This window comes from Prinia subflava, chromosome 12 (assembly GCF_021018805.1).
Source record: "Prinia subflava isolate CZ2003 ecotype Zambia chromosome 12, Cam_Psub_1.2, whole genome shotgun sequence".
Lineage (NCBI taxonomy): Eukaryota > Metazoa > Chordata > Aves > Passeriformes > Cisticolidae > Prinia > Prinia subflava.
Genome location: NC_086258.1, coordinates 19,536,594 through 19,558,357, shown reverse-complemented (window position 1 = coordinate 19,558,357; position 21,764 = coordinate 19,536,594). Strand labels below are relative to the sequence as shown.

At 44.6% G+C, this 21,764-nt stretch overlaps 1 protein-coding gene across 3 annotated transcripts in view; it reads left to right on the top strand.

Annotated features, from left to right (window-relative positions):
- Nucleotides 1-5,600: 5,600 nt before the first annotated feature.
- Nucleotides 5,601-21,764, top strand: part of TMEM94 (transmembrane protein 94) — a 50,490-nt gene continuing 34,326 nt past the window's right edge. For 2 of the 3 annotated variants that reach the window (XM_063409704.1, XM_063409702.1), the window contains exons 1-2: nucleotides 5,601-5,749; nucleotides 13,461-13,587. In XM_063409704.1, coding sequence (XP_063265774.1) covers nucleotides 13,564-13,587 — 24 coding nt within the window. In that variant the 5' untranslated portion in view covers nucleotides 5,601-5,749; nucleotides 13,461-13,563. Of the gene's footprint in view, nucleotides 5,750-10,649; nucleotides 10,782-13,460; nucleotides 13,588-21,764 lie in introns of those variants that run through there. The other variant, XM_063409703.1, reaches the window with a different exon arrangement.

Sequence of the window (21,764 nt, the reverse complement as noted above, 5' to 3'; positions counted from 1 at the left end):
CAGCTGCCAGTTGAATGACAGCTACTTTATGGGGCTGCAGCTGCCTGACTGTAAAAGGGCAGTCCTAGAAAATCAAACAAGCAACAAATTTCAGAAATAGCAGAGATTAGAGCATTATAGAAAGATATTCTTGACTGAGGAGCTGCTGAGATGTCTTCTTTTGCAAACCAATCCACGTAGAATGTGCCCCCAGCTTGCAAACAAGTTAATACTTTATAAAAACACACAATTTATTGTGCAATACTGTGCAGCTTTGCTACAGCAAAAGCCAAAATCCTGACATAGCTGTGGGCAAGGGTGAAAAAGGCAACACAGACATTGTTTTGCTAAAGGTTCAATTTCTTTTTTTTTTTTTTTTTTTTGAGTCTAGGAATAGCTTGAATTTTCTGTGACAGTTGATGATGATAAAATATAATCCAAAATTAGCTCTGAGTATTTTAAGAAGGTAAGAAAAATCCTTGTGTCTGACATTTCTTTTGGATACCTTTTCAAACTTCTCAGAGCAGTCTGGGGAAATAAATGTATGGGGTTTGCTATCAATAGATCAGAGGAATATTTGATAAAATGGGTCAAGCAGCCACTAAAGGTTTAAAATTGCTGCTTGGAATAGTTGCATTAATGGCATGTTCCTAATTCTGTTCTCCTCAGACATGAGGATCTGTCATCATCATGAACTACAATACACTACTGACAATTTAAGGAACTGTGTGTTTGTTGCAATTTTTTTAAAGGCATCTGGCACAATAATTGTAATGAAATACATTTGTAACATGCACCTTTCTTCCTCTGACGCATTTCCTGCTTTCAAAGAATTGTAGTGGCTTTTTTTTTTAAAGCAAACCCCTGACTGGCTCAGCACATGTGAAGATGTTCAAAATTCCATGCTGTGATTCTGCATTGTGCTGCTGCAGTTTGTCCAGGGTAACACTCTGTGTGTTGTGTGTATGAAGCAGGACACAAAGCTGGCTCCCATGGGAAATCAGACATTCTGCCACAGGGAATGTGGACTAGATGTAGACAGGCCCCGATCAATTTTCTTCCAAGCTGAAAATTTCCTGCCACAGGACTGTTCTGACAGCTGTGAGGGCACTGCCTGGATATAACCTCTGCTTAGATGTGCAGGGTTACGGTGGGTGTGGCACGGGGGGAACGACAGGAATGTAGGCACAGCATGGAGGGAATGGGGAATGCCGGGAATGGGGCTGCTGAGATTTATTGCATTAATATTACCTTCTTGCCTTTTTCTTCCCACATCAACCCATGTTAGCCTCAGTGTGGTAATCAAACCAGGGACATTAGCCATAAAATCCCAAACTATTCCATTTACTACATATTTGGGTCTGTCTTGGAACAAAGTTGCTTCAAACATGCCTGATGCAACCACAGAGCAACAAATATAAGCTGCTCTAGGAAGATGCTGAGAAAAGCTAACACTGAGGTTCTGGTCTATTGTCAGACCACAGACTGGAACAAAACTGCAGGCACCACATACAGACAGAACTGACAACAAATTCACTTCCTTTGTCAGCTCATATTAAAATGGACACCTGGGAGGGAAGTCTACAAGACTTAACTGCTATAACTAGAGTTTCTATAAAGCCTTAATTCAAGATTTAGGTTTCTGGTCTATAGGATTTCCCCACATGCCCATATTTGGAACACTGTGTGACAGGACTAATTAGGGAATCAGACAGAAAAGCTAAGGGAAAAACCCTGTCCAAATGTGTTTCCTGTGTCTGTTCTTTAGAGAGCAGGGTAAGGAATGAATTGGGTAACTACTTTGCTGTATGTTGGTGAGTTGGTCTCATTTTGATTTACAGCTTTAGGTTAGTGCTAAAGGCAACAATATCAAAGAGATAGAAGTATAACAGATAATAGATGTGTACATATAGAAATATATAGCTATCCATATTCTGCAAACAGGGAAACAGAGGCATAGAAAGCTTGCCCAAAGCCATACAATAACCTATTGCCAGTGTTCAGCAGCATTAGGAACAGAATTGGTAGTTTTTGACTCAGCCAGCTGAAACCCTCCCAATGCTCTGCCCTGACTCCTCACACAATCCTGAACTGTTATCACATCTGTGTCTGTAGATCTGGCCAAGTGCAGTCAATAATTGTTGGTTCTTGTGACCCAGGCAGAACAGCTGATCTGCCAGAGCAGCTTCACAATTTTACTCATTACAGATCTCAAGAGCGCTGCTGAAGCAGTTTAATCACCATGTGAGACAAACGGGCTGTTCTGACTGTCACAGACCAGGAGACAAGAAAACTTGGGCTCAAAAGAAAAAAGGTCCAAACCAAAACCACCCCAGAGTCTTACACTCAAGCACATTCCTTTCCATAGCACCTGTGTTTCTATGCTCACAAAGAAGAAATGACAAGATTTACACCACTGACTGTGTAGGAAAGACTGTTCTAGCTGGGACCTGCAATAGCTGTCACTGACATTAAGAAATTAAACACTAAAATCAGCTGGCTGGGGTCACCCAGAGCTGCTTAAGCTCTGAGGGAGATCTGTGAAAGAGAACCAGACCCAACTCGAGTGTGCCATCTCCCTTTCTTTAGTACAAAAGCACTTCTGCTTTCTTCCTGCTCCCAATGCAGTCATCTGTCATTTTCAGGACAGCCTGGAATTGTCACTTCAATTACCTCTCAGTCTGGAGAAAAACAAAGCAGATGCTGCTTATTATGAAAGGGCAGAATCTCCCTCTTTTGAGAAATATATCACTTTTTTTTATAATTAGACATTGCATTATGTACAAATCCCTTATTTATTAAACAATACACAGGAGCTGGGAAGTAATGTAATTCAGCTAAAATGAAATACTATTTTCACTTCAGCTTTGTTAAAGGGGGTGCTCAACTCAACTACTCCTTTTAATTTTTAAGACTCAGATGGTTTTTGTATCAATCTTCCTCTTTCAATTCCTTTTTCCACTACACACATTAGAAGTATTTCTTAGCATCTGTCACGAAATATGCAAAGGGGTGGGGGAATAATACAAACAGCAACTGCCTGTTCTAAACAATACAAAATTTCCTCACTGATTTAATTATATTTAAATTATTTTGCACTACTGTTCAGAAACTCTACTTGTCAAATACTGATTAAAATGTAACTTCACTTTGTCAGAGAGCTTAAAAAAAAACAGCAAAGAAAGGTTTGGGTTTTTTTTTGCATACAATACCTGCTTTAAAGTGGTCCTACTGAAATTCTCATGTCTGCTCTGCCCGCAGCAGCCACCGTGGTGAGGAGTGAGTGAAAGGCACACACGGGGAGGTCAAATAGTTCCCGTGGATCCTCCACAGGCTGTTCCAGGCGGGAGCTCAGGGCAGCCCCAGCCCTGCCCCTGCCCATCTGCTGTGGCCCCAGGGGGAAGCAGCAGATCCCTGCGCTGAAAAGGGGATGAAATGAAGCTTTTGCAGACTGCCTGCAGAGATTGTTGCAGTTCTGTAAGCTCACTTCCCACCAAAATAATATAGGAGACCTTTATGTAGTTTAACAACCACAAGAAATAGAAAGATGTGGAGAAAAAAAGCACTCAAGGAATAGTTTTGATAACTGCTTAGAAGGAAGTATGGGAAATGATCTTAATTTGCAGGTAAAATTGACTGATTCGTGGTTTTCTCCATACCGAAATATGACATTGCTCTAAACATCCAGAACTAACATTATCTTGTTTACCATTCGTTCACAATTCCGCAGTATTAAAAAATAGAGAGGAGGATGACTTGAGTGCTGTCTGTAGACCAGGCCTTTACAGCAAAGGCCCTTTAAAAAGACCTTTAAAAAGGTCTCAAGTTTCCCTTTGTCACCCATTCCTAAAATACATGGGAAAGTGCTCTCTGGACACCTGTGCTGTTTCTGAATCTGTAACAACAGTGGCAATTCAAGGGTGTTTCTGGGCCTCCAACCTCCCTGTAATGAGGCATTTTGATGTTTTTCATTTATTCTCAGCACTCTGCAAGCACGAGGTCCCTGAGGTGAGAAGTTAGATGAGGTTTACCAAGGAGGAAGTAAAGGCACCAACAGGTTAAAGGTGCAGCCTGCCAGCCCCTGTAAGTGCACATTTCACTGACAGAAATCCCACACACAGTGCACTCCTCAGTGAACACAGGGTTTATTAGGGACTTGTTTCAGATCCGCAGGGAATCCGTGTCAGAGGCAAAATAACCCAGATTCCAGATCTCTGTTCAAGATACATCTTTACTCTGACCTTTTAATTACAACCTTTGACTAAATAAGTAGATTTTGTTGGGGTAGAACAATCTAAAGAGGAACTAATGAGATGCTTGTGCAGCACTAAGCACAATTCATGATTTTGTGTTATTGCAATTGAAATACGATATTTATCTCCTTTCCCTTCCTTGTGTCATCTCTAAATTACACCATAAATTCCCCGTATCTGCCATTTTGTTTCCTTCTAAGTCACCAAAACCACTTCCAGCATCACTCAGGTGTTGCGGGGGTTTTTGTCAACTGATTCTAGGGAACTCTTCTGAGTAAAAAGGTCAGAAAATCCAGGAATTCTGTGGCCTTGATTCTCCTCACTAAAATTTAAATTTATTTAAAAGAGCTGAAATCACACCTGTAGAATCGTGCACTGTGTGTATCCAGACACTGTAAACTGTCTCAGAAGAGTTTGGAGAATGCTCCCCAAATGCTACATTCTTATCCTAAACTGCATCTGCAGGGAGAACAATGCAGAGTTTAAGGTCTTTGTACAAAATTGCAAACAACTGCACCAGCTTTTAGCATTTGTAGTTTAGCAAGAGTTTTGTAACAAAATAGCGCACATGGGAACTGCCACATCGCAATTCCAGATAACACAAGCTCTGCAATGAATTACAGGAACAGCAAAGGAGATGGACAAAAATCGATGGACATACATTTTCAATTTACCCAATTTACTACGAATTCAGATGTCAAGCCCCAAATGTCTGCAGGCAGAGGCACAGCAGCAGGGCATCTCTCTATCACACCTCTGGCTTCCTTTGCAGATTCAGAGGCTTAGATTTCATGTTAAGATTACCGCCTGGGTAGGTTTGTGTGCTTGTCCCTGCCATGGTTTCCTGTGCACCTGGCACCCTGCGTCTGCCTTCACCTCATGGCTCCCGAGACTGCCAATCTGCTGGTTCTCTACGGCAAAAGTGGCTTTTCAGAGGGAGATCTGCAGGTGTCACCCTCCTCTTGCAGGTGTCACCTCCTCCTGTTGCGGCACAGCCCCGCAAAAGGGATTCACCTTCTCTCTCACCCCCTTCCCTGGGGCACCCACCACGGCCTGCCATTGAAGAGGGCATGGACCTCGGGCCACGGACCGTTCTCGGGCCCTCTCCATGCCCTCCACCGTTCCCTTCACCCCAGAGTCGCTTCACTGCCCCTCACCACTGTTCCCATGACATCTCCCCAGCAGCCTTGGGGTGACCCTTCCCCTGGGTCTCCGCTCCTCCTGCCGCCCTCTCCCCTCAGCAGCGCCCTTTCCCCCTGGGCCTCCCCTCACGACCGGCCCGGACCCGCCGCCAGGGCGGGCGCCTGGCTTCGCGCGCCACCCCGGCGCAGCCAATCAGAGCGCGCCATGCGGGCGGCCGCGCGGGCTCGCACCAATCAGAGAGCGGCTTCTTGTGGCGGCCCCGAAGCGCCCCCGCGGGCCCCCGGCGCCGTGGCCTCCCGCCTGCCAGTGACCGAGATGGCGGCCCCGGCGGCGCGGCGGGCGAGCGGCCCCGCCGGCAGCGCCCGGCACGGCGGGTGAGTACGGGCCGGGCGGCGGGGCAGGGCCGGGCTGTGGCCCGCCGGGGAGCGCGGCCGGAGGTCCCCACCTCGGCTGGGGGCTGCCCGCCACGAGGGGGGAGGCCCGAGGCAGAGCCCGCGGCGGTCCCGCAGCCCTGCGGCCCTATTGCCCGCAGCTCGCCGGAGCATTACCCAGCGGCTTAGGAGGGAGAGGAAATTAGAAAAGGAGACACAAAAGGCGGTTGTTGGCACAATTGCCCAGACACAAACACGTGTTGGCAGCTCAGCGCACCGGCGGGGCTTCTCCCGGGACAGGCTCCGCTCGCAGCGCCACCGAGCATCCCCCGGAGCCGCCCGGGGGGTGCCCGGCAGCCGTGGGTGCGCTTGGGGTAGCTGCAGCTTCATACTCCGCGTAAAGGTTTATTTTTAAATTCTGGCCTTTAGGAAGTTTTCCAGACTCCTTCCAGCCACAATAGCATCCTTTACTCAGCCGGTTCTTTCGTATTGTTTCACTCCTGCGCCTATTTCATCGAAGTGTTCTGATCAGCAGAAGTTCGTGGCACACTTGGTTTTGTTCCTGACGTCCACCTGTTCTCTTTTCAAAAGCTGTGATCCACACGGTTCTTTCTGTTTGTCCGTTTGGGCGCTTTCCTCTGTCAGGATAACAGAGGCTGTTATTGATAAGGAAAAGCCTAACAAATCCCCTTTTAAAATGCCATTACATAAGGCACGAGAAGTTTGTCTTAGATGATACTATCTACCCAGAAGACAGACAGGAAGGAAAAACCCATAGACGGGGGTGGAGAGTGTTTTAGTTACACATTTAACACTGAGTTTTCACAGGAAATCTTGTGCCATGGTTAGGCTCACCAGTCTTAAAAGTTACCAAGAAAGTAGCAGAGACCATAAGCACCCATCCATCTTCCTGAGGCAGCTACCAAGGCATAGATATTTTCATGTTTCCCCAGGAAAGGAAGCTACTAAGGACTGCTTCTTTAAAATCCTGTCATTTCCCCCAGCAATTGTAGAAGAAACTTCCCACAGCTCCCACACAATGGGACACAATGGAATAGTAGCACATGAGCTCTATGAAACACTTTAAGTTGCTTAGAAATGCAGGTTTCTATGTAAACAAACTGTTACTCAACAGCTGCTGTACTGCATTTATCTACAGGGCTTGCTCAGATATAGTAAAATTTGAATACCCTAGCCATCCTGCCTAATATAGGCATACATAGAAATAGCGGCATGGTACTGGTTTTGTGCGAGATATGTTTTGTTCTTTAGAGAAAAGATTTATATTTCCTATCTTTTACTCAAGCCTATTGAAAAAAAATTACATAAAATTCTTCTTAACCATGACCTTTTAAACAAACATCTTGCCAAGATTTTTTGTCTGATGAGAAGATTAAGATATTAGTGTTTCTAGCCTCGGTCACCAAACAAATCAATATTAGTGCTGCAGGTGGAAGCAGGAAAACAAACCTTTGTCCTCTAATCTTCACATTACAGCTCTGTTTACATCTTGATCTGTTAGAGCCCTACCTGAATTAGGTGCTGGAGGCCACAGCATTCAGACCAGCCTGCTCCACAACCATGGGAAGATGTGGGTTGGGAGGGTTTATATCCCCCTGCGGCTGGGACTGGCCAGGAGCAGAGCCAGGGGCCAGGGGGGTTTTGCCAAAAGCAAGTCCTTGGATTGGGCTGGCCAAAGAGAGTGACCTGCTTGGGCAGCAGTGTCCTGCACTGAGACCTGTGGGAGCACAGGGTTGGCTGTGTTCACATCTGTGATAATGTATGTGTTTGAACACTAAATAGTGCATTAATGTATGTGTTTGAACACTAAATAGTGCACTTTGGATCTCTGGAATGCTCTTGAGTGAAGACTGGGGGGAGATTCTTCAGGAGCTGCAGAGAGCTCCTCTTTTCCTTTCACACTAGAGTGAGGCAGCTCACTGCCCTGTTTCTAGACATGGCTCATCCGACACGTGTTCATTATAAAACTTTCATGGAGCTTGTAAGAACAGCAAAATCCACAATCTGTGAACTGCCTATCCTAGGTAAGGGCTGTGCTGTGCTTGGAATGGGTGTTTGAGTGGCCTTCATGTGCTGAGTCTGCTCTGGGGCACTCCCAGAGAACACCTTCCCATTGGCACAGTGTTTATCAAATATTCCCTAATGGCAAACACTGGTGTAAGAATGTTTTTTACCTAGATTTACTATAAACTATGAATGCAACACCTTTATTTAAAATCTAGAATTAAGAGGAGAAGCTATACTTTTGTCTCTGAGTCAGTGCATATCAGCAAAAATTGATTTGTTAAAAGGTCCTATAAAAGCACAAGCTTTTAAAATTTTATTTTGGGCCATTTTCTTTCTGTGGTTTTCTAACATTTCAGTATTATTTCTTTGTAAATGGAGGTAGCTATACACTCCTGGTTACCATGATAACCAATATCATGATGATGAATGACAGCTGTCACTTTTGCAGTGAATTTTTCCATAGATTTGCTGTAAAAATTTCTGTTCAAGACATTATTCCACCATGTCTCGTCTCCCTGCAGAAGCTGGAGGGGCCCTCCCACCTTTCAGAATTGTGCCTTTTGTTGCATTTTTCACTTTGATCCAGACTCTCTACATGCTGTGTCTTTCTGTGGCAGGCTTTACCTGAAACAGAAAAAGTAAAGCAATCCTTCAATGCCCAAACACTCTTTTCTTTTTAACCAAGTAAGGAAAAATGAACACAGCAAATACTTTTCAGATTACAATACCTTAACTTGAAACAGTGTCAGCCCCTGTGGAAACAGTAAGGTAGACTAAACTAGCTTTATAATTCTTTTGATCGTATTTCTTTTGATAATTGCTTCTCAGCTCACCAAAATAAAATTAAAACAAAAATAAAGTGTTCTTTCACTTGTGGAACATCTTGTTTTATCAATCTTAATCTCATAAGTAAGCCAAAGGTCTGAGTCTTACAAGTGTGCCAAAGCAATTCCCTGCTGCCCTTGTCCCTCTTTGTTGCTCAGGTTTCATTTTGAGCAATGACTCTCTTTTGAAACAGTTCAATATGCAAGTCCTGAATGTGCTGGAGAAAGTAGGAAAGAGTCAGATATTTTTTATTGGAAAACTCTCAACAAGTAAGGTTTAAACAAAAAGTAATTTCATCTCCAAGAGGCACAGTTGTCAATGGATGACAAACTCTTCAGTTCATTTCAAGTTTAATCCTGTTTGTGATTCAGTGCAGAATAGACCTCTCTCTGAGTCCTGTCATCTAGGAAGGGAAGCAGAGACTGTGTGAAATCAGCTCCTGGTTCTTCATAGCCAGGCTCAAATGAGATATCTGACTTCCACTGAGTTGATAATACTTAACACATACACAAAACTATTTCAGAGGATCTCACTTTACAGATATAATAAATTTACTTCACAGTCTCCCTCTGAAGCAGATACTCATATTCCTACCTACAGTCTGGGGTTATTGAGGCAGAGAATGTTTAGCTGGCCCAAATTCTGACAAGTCTTTTTTCACAGGCAGATACTGAAGCCAAGAAGTGTGTCTGCCAGCTCCCTTGCTGTAATTATTCCATGCTCTCAGTGGGTCTCAAAGCAATTGACAGTATCACTTGGTGCACCTTTGGAAGGCCACATTTCAGCAAATGTGCCCATGTTGCAAATTATCAGGCAGACATCAGCTCCTCATGAGTAGGAAGACTGTATGGTTCTGCTGATATCAAAACAATCAGCTCAAATCAAAGCCATTTTCTCCAAGGCAGCTGCTTTTTTTGGTTATCTGTTCCCCCGTGTTTCTATTCTCAGTGACAGATCAGGCTTCTGTTCTTGAGGAATTCACTTCTGGCAGCAAGAAGTGTTCACACTCCCCATCATTTTTTGTAGACTAATCTGTGATGGGAATTTTCAGTAAATAACATGAAAGCATCAGTGATTGAACACTTTAGGGAAAATAGTATCATTAATTTGATTTATTTTTTTCCCTAAAGACAGCAGCTTCTGAAACACAGCTTCTGGAAAACTTCTTTCCAACTGTCTTTAGGTTCTGTAATACCTGATCTTTTTGCTAGATGTTTTACAAGTTTTGTAGGTAATGTATCATGCTGTATAATTTTTTATTAAAATTCAACACTGCCATCTCATACTGATGGTTAGTTAAGTGATCTGAAATCCTTGGATTTCAAAGGAAAGTCTGAACCATAATATTTTTGCCTATATAAATACACTGGCTGCATAAGACATTGTTATTCAAGAGAAGATCTGGTGAAGAAAAGGATGAATGGACCCTTGCAAAGTTCTGCTGTCCAGAGGGCTGTTTCAAACACTTGTTGATACTCAGATTGAATTACAAGACTGGCTCTTTGCTCAGGGCACATCCAAACTGAAACAAGTTGCGGGAGGGATGTGGATGTATTTTCCAATTTGAAAACAAATCATGGCAACCCAGGCACAGAACTCACTCAGTTGTGTAAAACAGAGCTGTTCTAAGGTGGGTTGCAGACCTCTCCCCACAGCTGTGGGATAACATTTGCTGGCTTTGGCATACAGGACTTCCAGACGGTTGGCTTGCTGTTAGCATTGGATTATTTGGTGAACCCTATCCTGGGTTTCACTCTTGCCCAACGATTTGGAAATATTTTTCAGGCTGAATGCAACATGATGACACTTGAACACTACATCCAGCCATTTCCAAGTTTCACAAACTGCTCTAGGCTTGAAAATCCCGAGGAGAATGGAGTGTGCTGGGAAAGTGGAAGGAGCAAACTGGCTGTAGTGGGAGCATGTGGTGTCTAATGAGTGCAGCCACAGCTTCAGGCATCTCTGTCTGCAGCTGAATATTTGACACCCTCCAACATGTCCCAGCAAAGCAGTCCCACTTCATTTCTGTCCTGCAGAGTGTAACATGTCGACGTGACTAATTGCCTGGGCAGACAGAAGTGAGATAAGAACAGAGAGGACAGAAGGAAGCAGATATTCCAGTGTGGAACAGCAGTGCACCAAACTGGGACGGGTCCAGAGTGTGGAGAGTCCCTGCATCAGGGTAGGGATGGGGTCTGGGAGGGGGGCACACGAGGACTTTGCAGGGTCGGGAGTGAGTGGATGCACAACCCTGCAGATTTGCAGGCTGCCTCCAGAATTTATTAAATTACTGCAGCCTCAGTGTGTGAAGCTGTTTCCTGAGTGTTTGTAAGACGTCTGTAATGCATGTGAGGTGTTTAATTGGAATGAGAAAATTTTTGCAGTTTTATTTTGATAGATTCTGCATTTAAAAGAAAGCATGTAAATCACATCTTCTCTGTTTCCAGTGCCAGTCCAGGTGCAGAAATTGAGGAAGGTTGGTTTCTCATCCCAGCCTGTCTTTGCTGTTGGCTTCAGTTACCCCAATACTATGATAGCCTAACCTATCTGGGGTTAGCTATGTTTGGAATTTTTGGTTCTAAATTTTTAAACATTGGAAAATCAAACAGTCTCCTTGTTCTGTGTATCCAGATTGGCACAGGAAAGACTTGCCTTCTTGCTTTGCCTGTGTGAAATGTCTACAGTCTACCACTGCTGGTACCTTAAATGAGGGATGTGAGAAAAACGGAACTGCTTCTGGCCTGGTCAGTGTGTTCAGATTTTGGAGAAACCCTGAACATGTACGATGATGAAGCAGTGCTTTGTGCACCACTGATGATTTTCACAAGCTCTTACATTGTCCATTTTAACAGCTTTTGAATTTCTCTAAACAGGGAACATTCACTCTTTCCAACCAACACCCTTGGTGTGTTTCCTGCTTCGTACACTGAAGGACTCCAGGGTGGTGTTCTAAGCACGCAGATGACATGCTGTGAACTTTAGGGAATGGCATGTTTTGCATTTGGTATCACATTTCAGTTTGCTGCCAGAACCAGAACGTCCTTGAGGGCAGTGCAGAAATCCTGCCCAGCTCAGCCCCCTGCCCTCCAGCCGTGGCCACCCTCCCTTGCTGGATGTGTTTGAAATCCAGATCCAGAGAGAAACTCAGGCTCTTTTGAGTTTTGTTTCAACGAGTGAGAGCATGGTGCATAAGTCTTTCAGTAGATCAACTAATCTTATCTTGGAGGGGACTAAAAAGAAGGATCATGGATTTATCTTAGTCATTTTGTTGTTAGTGACCATTTTCTCCTTAAAATCATCTTGCCTTCCCTTATACTGAACTCACTCTCAAATTAAAGGCAGGATACTAAGGCTCTAAACTGCTGTGTGCAAACACACAAAAGTGCTTTTTCCTTCTTCCCACTCCCAGCTCTTTGCTGGGAGCTCTTTGTCAGCTTCACTCCAGTAACTTTGTGTGATCTTCCCTTTGCAGTTGCTAATTGGCCTGGCAGGGATATGAAGTGACTGAAAATAACTTTATTCCCTCATTGTGTGCACATTGAAAGGGTCACAGGACAGAAAAGTAGGGCAGAGGCCAGACTGGTGGCTCATGCCAACCAGCCTGGCAGCCAAAAAATGGCATTTGCAGGTGCTGATTGTGGTTCTGCAGGAGAATATTGAATGCCTGCTCCTTCTCCCCCCAGAATGCAGGTGCAGGATTGCCTGCAGGAGAGGAAATACTGAAATCTAACTGCAGAGTGGGACAGAGTGGCTTCTGAGTAAGCTTTTGGATGCCTTTTGTTTTCCTTGAAATTATGCAGCATTGTCAGAGCTGTGCTGACGGTGACTGCCACAAGGATGGGATCTCCAGGATCCTTCTTTGAATCAGGCAGTGTTGTATAAACCAAGGGAGTAAATCCCAGCTGGCAGAGGCCAGTCCATTGTATCTAGGAGGTGTGTGGGTGGTTTGATTTGCATATCTAGCTGCTTACTTGTTTATTTGGATTTAGGAGAAGGATATGACCAAGCCCTGAGCTTCTGTGTGATATTAAAAATTTATAATTTTAATTTAATTTAATATCTGTGTGATATTAAAAAATAGAACCAGGAATTATTAACTAACAGAAATACTTTCCCAAGAAAATCATAGCATAATCTTATAGTATCATATTGTGTTTATGTGTAAGAGAATCCTCTGGAACAATGTACACAGATCCTTTGTTATGACCAGAAAAGATATTTTGTTGAAGGAGAACAAATTTGTGCCATGGGAAGTAGAGGAGGGTGAGCTAGAAGAAGAATGTGAGTTCCAGTGCTGCTTCCTACCTCAATTCTGTGTGTCTCACTTTTGCTGAAAAGAGAAAAGGCCTAGGTCCATGGTCATCTGAAAATGTTTGGAGGAGTTCTGGCCTACTTGTGATCAGATCCATGCTCAGCCCAGCAAGCACAGCCTTGTCAAAGGCTGGAAGTGGAAGAATCATAATTGTTGGCTCCATTAGAGATTAGCTGGACAAAGCTCCTGGAAGATAAGAGGAACAAGACAAATAGCCGTGGGTGACAGCTTGCTCCTACACCTGGTGGAATCCAGGCTTTGTCAGCCTTTTTTTGGAGGCTTGCCCAAAAGCCTGTCAGGACTACAATCATACTCTTACTCTGCACTGCAGGGAACTGAATTCATCTGTGCATGCCAGACTTTGGGGAGAATTAAGCTAACTTCTGAGTTACAGGGTGGGTTGATGCACTATTAGAAGAACTTTCATCTCCCGAGTTCTCCTTCTTTTAAAGACCAATCCTGTAATTTGAATTTTGTGAATTTCATCACTTTCTTATCCTAAAGGAAGCAATGTGGGAGACTTGACTGCGTTCCCTTCTGTTTCTGCAGATGGTGATGTGGTAAATGTAGCCAAGCTCTTCTCTACCTAGGAGACATTCTCCCCTGAGGAGCAGCCCCCTTTTGCTGGACATGCTTACAGAACTGCACAGCCATGGACCTCAAGGAGAAGTGTCAGGTATGTTTGCTGATAACAGTCATACCCAACTTAAGTGTTGAGTCCTTTTAAATGTCTTCATTTTTTTAGTGGCATTTTTATGTAGTGGTGTAATCCATGGTTAGTATCGAAGTTGAGAGTTGTGTCACCTTCACATCCCTGTGTCAGCAGGGAAGTCCTTGGCAGGGTGGGACTGAGGCACCACAGTGGAACAGCACAGGTGGAGTGTCCTGTCACACCTACAGTGTCTCTTGAGCTCTAAGCTGGGGCTCCATTCCCATGGACACTCAACTCAGCTTTACTTGAAAGGCTGAATTCACTGCAAGATTTTTAAAATAAACCAGAGCAATGAAATAATCTGAGTCCAGTTTTGCTGATGGTGACTTGGGGTCTCAACCAGGTGAGAGAACACTCTGCTTTTCTCTCTGGTATCCCATTCCCCACCACACTGTGAGCTTTTGTCTGTTGGCTCTTTCTTTTCTCTGCGCATCCCTTCCTTGCTGTTTTGTTTGCTGCAGTGAGAAATGGTTTTGTTCACTAGTGCAAAGTACCTGTTAGGGACTCACCTACACTAAAAGATACTACAGCAGTGTAAGTGACTTTTAAAGGTTAACATCAGCTGTGGCACTTGCCTACTTGAAACTGTGCTGGGTTTCTGCTCTGAGCAGTGCTAGACCAGGAAGGCCTGGGCTCACTCCTGCTCAAACCTCTTGGTTCTGGAGTGCTCAGAGGATGTGTTTGACCTATGTTGTTTTATATCAAATTGCTTTATTACCGTGGAGTTAACATTCCAATGAGGACAATTATCCACTTGTTCTCTTATAAATGACATCATGGGCTAATCTGCTATCAATCATTTTAGGAGAAGGTGCAATTACCACTGTGTGCAGGGGTGTGTTCTTGTGGGATCTGAGTGCACCAGAGAGAGCAGGGCACCGTGGGGACACTTTCCCTGCAGGTCACCATCTTTGGCTCTCCTTTCTCATATGACATTCTCCACTGCACAGTGCAAGAAGATCATATAGAGTTGCTGGACAGGCAGCAGCATGGACAGTATTGTAACAGACCTTTAAAAGGCCTGTTAGGAAGGTCTCCTGACAATGAGGTTACAGGGGAAATCATGGTATTCTCAAGTCCTAACCTCCTCTCCTGACTTCCTGAAATTTTTTCTCCCTCCTTTCTGAATGGGAGTTAAAAATGAAGGCAAGAGATCACCACAGTCTTTTAAACTGGAATTAAAACTCCACAGAAACATAAAGCTGCATTTTACAACTTACTGTGTTTGGATTCCGAGGAAAGTCCATGATTTTATTCTTGTTAGTATCCTCAAGCAGAGGCCTGGAACTAGATGATCTTTAATGTCCCTTTCAATCCAAACCATTTTGTAATTACTATTTGCTGCTAAGGAGTTCACGCCTTTTTTTTTTTTGTTTAATTAATACTGCAGATCCTTGTTCCACCCCATTTAAGGTGGAATCCATCTTCCTTCCCACAGTGAAGAACTTGGGCACATATACACTGATGACGGAACAGATTAACCCGCTTTGTAACCTCAGCAGTAAATTAGATATGCTAGGTTTCTTTTAAAATGCTAAAAATAAAGTGAACCCACATGGAAGCATCAGTCCCAAATGTGATTGAAAGAAATCTCTTCAAAATACGTGTGTGATGGAGAGTTAGCACTCCTGGAGCAGGAGACGTGCTCGGAGCACTGCTGCAGCACAGACATGTGTCACTCACATGAGAGACTTGTCCTCTGGCTGCAGCTGGCTCTAAGTTTCCCTGTCAGGAATGGCTGAAGATCAGAGTTTGTCAGGTGTAATGCAGGCTGCCTTCCAGTTTTTCCAGAAGTCAGACACCACAGAGAGAGAGGCAGAGAGTATTTAAGGAGCGCAGCCAAAACCTTCTTAAATTAAATGTGCTGATATCTTGTTCTTTCCCCTCCTCCTCTGACTTTTTAATTTTCTGTGTATTTCTGGAGTGAATTGAATGCATGTGGAAGGTGCCAGAATCTCTGCTCCAGGAGCACTCAGCACATACCCAGAGAGCAGCACTGGTTGCCTCAGGACAGTGTGAGGCTCCTGAGTTTGCATTGCATTAGCCAGAGGCTGGATTTGCAGCCACACAACTAACAAAAATTATTGACATCATCCATTGCACAGTTACCCATAACAACTGAGCTGTATTGTCCCTGTGTAATTGCTGCAGCCTGGATACAGCACCATGCCTCCTGGCCAGAGCCTGGAAACGTGTTCAGGGAGCCTGTGCTGTGCTCCACATCACTCCAGCTCCTGCAGTGCTGGTCCTTGTTCCAGGCTGCCTAACAAGAGCTACAGTCCCACCTTTGGACTGAAAAGTAGCCAAGTCCTTTGCCACTTCTCATCCTGCCAGTGACTGTGTCCCTGTTTTTATTCCCTGCCGTTCTCTAAAAGCTCATCTCTTCTTCCAAGGGCTTTTTCACAAACTGATCCTTTTTCCACAGGTATCTCTCATTTATGCTGCAGATTTTGTATAGGTCAGTCCCTTCCTTTATACTCAGCCTTCTATTTCATGTCCCAGTTTTATCTTCAGATCCCAAGGTTTTGTCTTCTGCTCTTTCATTCTATTGTTTAATGCACAAATATCACAATGCACAACATATCCAGATGCAATTTCTGATACCAGTTGATACCAGAAGGAAGCTACAAATTACTGCCCTACCCAAAACACTTTAGAGCAAGGTCTCAGCAGCAGGGTGAACAAGAAAAAGCAGTTTAATCCAATTCCTTTTGTGTCCATGACCAAAGCTGGAGGTTTTGAGGTTGGGACCTCTAACAGCATGAAGCACAAGGATTGTTCCTGGTATTGCACAAGCAGGTTGTTTTATTCACTTTCATTCCAGTCTCCAAAAAGGTACAAAGCCATGGGAAACACATCAGCAAGCACTGTAATAAAGAAGGGGTCTTACAGCTGTGTTGTGTGAGGGTTTATCCACTCTTACCAGTCTTGTCACTGATATTTTCTTTTTTCTCTCCTTTTTCTTTGTGTTGAAAGGAGTAGATGAGTAGTTCCTTAGCAAGCAGGAAAGAAAAATTGTGCTATTAGGACATTTTCTTGTTTTCTGCAGTTTAAAATTGTTGTCTAGGAAACAAAATGCCTGGCAGAAGGATAAAGGATGTTTTGCCTCTTTCTCTCTTCTACTTTCTCCTGAAGTTACATTAAATAAATACAGTGTCTGCTTCCCTTCAGCTTTGGCTCTGGGAGCTTTGTGAGATTACACACCAATATGTACCTCAGTGCCAACACACAGGTGATAACCAGCCCCTGTGTTGGGCTTATTTTGAATATTGAGGCCACTTAATCTCTGCCTTTCTGCTTTAAAACACAGAATATGGGCTAATGAGGCATTTGAACATCAGAAAACGAGAGGAAAGGAAGTGAAGAGCTTGTGCAGGGGGTAGGTGAGTCCTGACACCTGCACAGGGTTTTCAGGGCTGCACAGTGTGCTAAGACTGGGAGCCCTGGCAGTGCCTGTCCTGCTTGGTGCTAGGCAGCAGCAATCCTTGGCAAGCTCTTGAGGTGGTGCTTGGCTGGGTCAGTTCTTTACCCCTTTCTGTGTGGAATGAAAGCAGTTGTTTTAGTGATTGCTCTGCAGAACTAGGAACCCCAGACAGAATTAGGACAGCACTGAAGTAGGAGCTAAATAAAACCTCACTTATAAAGGTGTATCTCTCCAACAGTGAGAAGGAAATATTCCTGCAAAAGATGAGAATGAGAAGGCTGATTCCTCCTTCACCTTTTTATCCCCTTGTTGTTGTTCTACCCAGCCCTTCTCTGTCAACACTTATCCTTTGCCTCCTGTGTGCCATGCCCAGGTAAATGTGGAGCTCCAGACGTGGCTATGGTGAATTTATGTGCACCTTTTAGTTCAGATTGTGTGGCTCAGGAAGAATATGAGATGCCAAGAGGGGCTTTTGCTGCATTCTTTATCAACAAGAGGAGAGGGAGGGAATACTTCAGATAGGACCTCTAACCATCTCAACTTTAAACAGCAAATACTTATATTTTTGAATTTTAATCCAAAGCTATGGAGTTATCTGTGGGGCACTTAGTATTCCAGAGTCTCTTGGTCTGAATTCAGTCTTTTTCCATGCCTACTGTGGTGTTCCTTCCCCTGTAGTATATTTTATAGCACTTTGTCCTACCTAATTTGCCATCTGCTTTTGCACAGACCCCTGTCTGTCAGCATCGTTCCTTCCTGTGCATGCATATGCAGCTCTGCAGGCAGTGAGCCCAGGGATCCTCACCGTGTCGGCTCCATCTGATGAATGAACCATTCTCACAGACATCTGGTGCTATCCTGGGCAAACTTTCTTCCCTCTCTGCTTTTTTCTCCCCCTCTTTCCATCCCTCATCCTCCCTCACCCCCACCCCCACCCGCCGCCTCCTTGCTGGATCTGCAGCGTGACTGGAACAGGCTGAATTAATCAGCAGACTGGTGCTTCACTCTGCTGCTTCTGTCTCATTCTCTGCAGCGCTGGGCTCTGCACAGTCTTGCTCCCTCTCTCTCTTTGCTCTCTCATTTCTGGAGAGCAACAGCAGTGCAAGTTGCTGGGGCAGTGGTGCAGGAATTTAGCCCAGATGCTCTTCAAACAGGCTGATCTCTGGATCCCCCACCAAGGCAAATGTCGCAAAGTAAGTTCCTCTCCCTTAACATTTGATTTCAAAATGGCTTTCCCTGTCTCCCTCCCCAGTCTGCATCCTGCCTGATGTGATGGGGCATGAAGAGCTTTGAGGTTTTGGGGGAAGGAGGTTATGGCAGGACATGAAACAGAGAGTGATGATTTTAGCTAGGGAATAGCTTGTTTTTGGCTGTGACGGGGAAAAGAAACTGTTTTAAACTGCAGTTTTAAGCCCAGGACCAATAGGAAGATCCTCACAGGATTTTAGCTGCTGACTCCTGCTTTGCTGCCCTCATGGCTTAAATTTGTCTGTTGCTTCTCTGGGCTTTGATCTGTAACTGTTGAACCTCTTTATCCCTGTGGGATCTGTCCGGCAGTGCACCTGCCAGGCTGGATCATCCTTTTAGTCCCCAAAGTCTTCAGCTGAAGAAGCAGGGATGGGAAGGAAACTATCAAGGGGATGAAAGATGCACTGAAGTTCTGTGGATTTCTGAGCATTGCTGGCCTCTGGGAGGGGATTAGCATTCCCTGGAGGGAGCTCTGCACTGGCATAAAGCAGTGCTGCATGTTGAAGCCAGGATAAATAGAGACCCCTAACTGCTCTCTGAACTTGGAGGAGTAATGCAACTGGCTAAATGACAATAGTTAAAGCTTAATAATTGTGCAGTGCTTCAAAGCGCTGCATAAACCCTCTCTCATCCTGCCAGCAGCCTGGTGGGACAGGTAACTGTGGTTGGGGATTTGCTGCTCCATACAGGACTGAAGGGATGGACTGAGGAATGTACAATTCCAAACTGGGCTGTTTCCTGGGGAGCAGCTGCCTCTTTCTCTGTTGCTGGGCTGCTGCTGGGAGAAGCAAAGTGCTGGGCTGTGCATTACCTGGGTAGGAAGGTTGATTGTGCCTGTTGGCATCTTTACTCTGTGCTTTATGGAGAGCATAAAATGTGGATGTCGTTGCTTGGATGAAAATGGACCCTGTGTACAGCAAAGCACAGCAGTGATTCCGTCTGGTGAGCGCTGCTTTGGCCATATCTCAGAGCTCTGTGCTCCTGCAGCTCTGTCTTTTTGCAGGGGGAATCTGCAGGCCCTGTTAGTGAGCCTCAAAGCATCCACACTGGAGCCCCTGCAGGCACCCAGTTACCCAACTGGGGGTTCTTTTGTGCAGGGGTAGCAGGAGGTCTGGGCTGCCTTTCATCCTGGGCTGCATAGTGAGGGGAGGAGACAGTTGCTGCCTATTGCTCTGTCCATTAACTTGGGCACTGCTGTGCTGAAGACTCTGCTCGTTTCACTTGATTTGAGACCACCAACAGCTCAGCTGAGGCTGCCAAGCTCACGTCAGGTGCATTCAAACCCAGTTTAATAGCTGTGTTCCTCCTGCCTTCTGGTGCTTTTCCCACCATGTCCGGGTTTAAAGGCAGTGATCCCACAGAGCCATGGTCTGCTTGGTGCAGCTGCCTGAATTGTGCAGGTATCAACATATATTTCTTTTTCCTGACCTTTCCAGTAGCATTCAGGTGGGCTGGTGAATGTTACAATCTTCACAATTACAGCAGTTGGTGGGGAGTTGGTAGCCCCCTCATAGAATGAGAAGCTAAGGCACAGAGGAGTGTCCAGTTTTCCACTGTCATGCAGAAAACGGTGGCAGAAGGAATTAGAGAATCCAGCTGTCCTGACAGTCCAGAGTTTTAATCAAAAGTTCATCCCATGGAGTAGGAACGTCTCAGGGGGGATGATTGATGTAGCCTGGGTCACTAGAGAAACATTCTTGCCTGGACTCAGGGATCTGAACTCTTAGGAAAAATAGTCAGGAGAGCACCAAGAAAGACAGGAAGCAAGACTGGGACCAAGGATGGGGCAATAAAGGGAAGTTTCTGCCCAGACTGACTGATGGATTGGCCCTGCTGGTTCCATCTGTGTCATTCTGTAGCAGGGATGAGCCATTTCAGGCAGCCTGAGCACTAAATCAGCAGCTGCAGGTGTACAGGAGCTGCAGCTTCCTGATGGGTGATTTACTTTAGAACTAGAATAAATCCCTCTCTAGCATTAGGCTGCTGTATGAAATGCTACCCCAAGAAATTGTGTGCTGTCATGTATTTTATGTCTGTCATCCTTTCTGATCAGACCCAAACCCCCCACTTTGTGCAATATTGTGACTTATCCTAAACAAGAATCCGACTTATGGTAATAAATGCAAATATATTTGGTGGAGTTACTCCTTATTGTGTGGTTTTGAACCTGTGAATAATGCTTACATTTCAGGAGGTGTAATCCCTGAAGTAGATTATTGCCTGCAAAGTGTCATTGTTAAATTAACAACTGCCTTCTTTTTCTGCTAAGGAATGCAGAATAGCTCTCAGGGAAAGGAAGAACATTCTGCTGCCCAGTTTCCCACCTGCAGCTGTTCAGATCTAAAAAGCAGTTGAGTAGAGGTGTTCTAGAAGGAGCCTAGAGAGTGCAGCCTGGAAAGAGGGAAACAACTGGTTTCCAGTTGTGTGACAACTGCCTTGCAGGGGCTTTCCACCACTCTGAATCAGAGGGGTGGATCTGCAGTCTATGAGAATTGAAACTTGCAGCAAATTTTTGTATTCTGTTCACTTATTTGTTTGAACAGTCTTTGTAAAGGCAGTTACACTCAAGTGTACAGCAGTCTTGGTGAGAATCCCTTATTCTGCAAGAGACTGAATCCACAGAGGATGGAGGATGATTCAACCCACTTTGCTCTGGAAAGCAAGGAATATGTTTGTGTTCCTGTGTTATTAAAAAAATATTTGGCATATATTATATCAACATTTACTGATACAACAAATAAATATGCTACTGTGGATGTGTAATGGCTGTGAGAGAATATGAGAGGACTTTAATATATTAACATTTTGTGTCCATTTCTCTGTACAAATTTTGGGCTCTACTTTGTTCCTCTGGAAGGAAGCTGCAAGACCTCTGTCTTTCATCAGGTAGCAGAGAGTGTGAGATAGCTGATAAGCTTTTAAGGCAATTTTAAACAGTTCTATGTGTAAAAGAACAAGATGGGAATTTTAGGAAGAGAGCTCAGTGGTGAGTTTGTGTGAGGATGTAGGTGGGCTGCAGGAAGCAGACATGGGTAGGTAGTGTTGCTCGGGAACAACTTCACGTTGTGGGAGGAAAAATCAGAAAATAACCACACTTTTCCTACCTATCAGCCTGAAAATGCTCCTGCAACTCCTGAGAAAGGCAAAGAGTACCTATTTGCTGTGAGCCAGGCAAGGCTATGGATTTAAACAAACTCCTGGGTATTTGACAACTTATTTACCCTATGGAGGGTCAACTGAAAGGACAAGGCAAAGAAAAGTCTATAGATTCTGTGAACTCCTCATCTCCTGCTGCTGAGCTGCTTCTTATTTCCTTCCTGAAGAGCCAAACCAGCTCCTAACCCTGGGCATTTGCAAGATTTAGCTCAGGTTCCCTTTCCCTAATGTTTTCAGGCAAGCTAAGCAGTAATTTAACACGTAGAATATTTACTACGAGTGGAGAAATTCACATGTCCTTTCATGTTCTCAT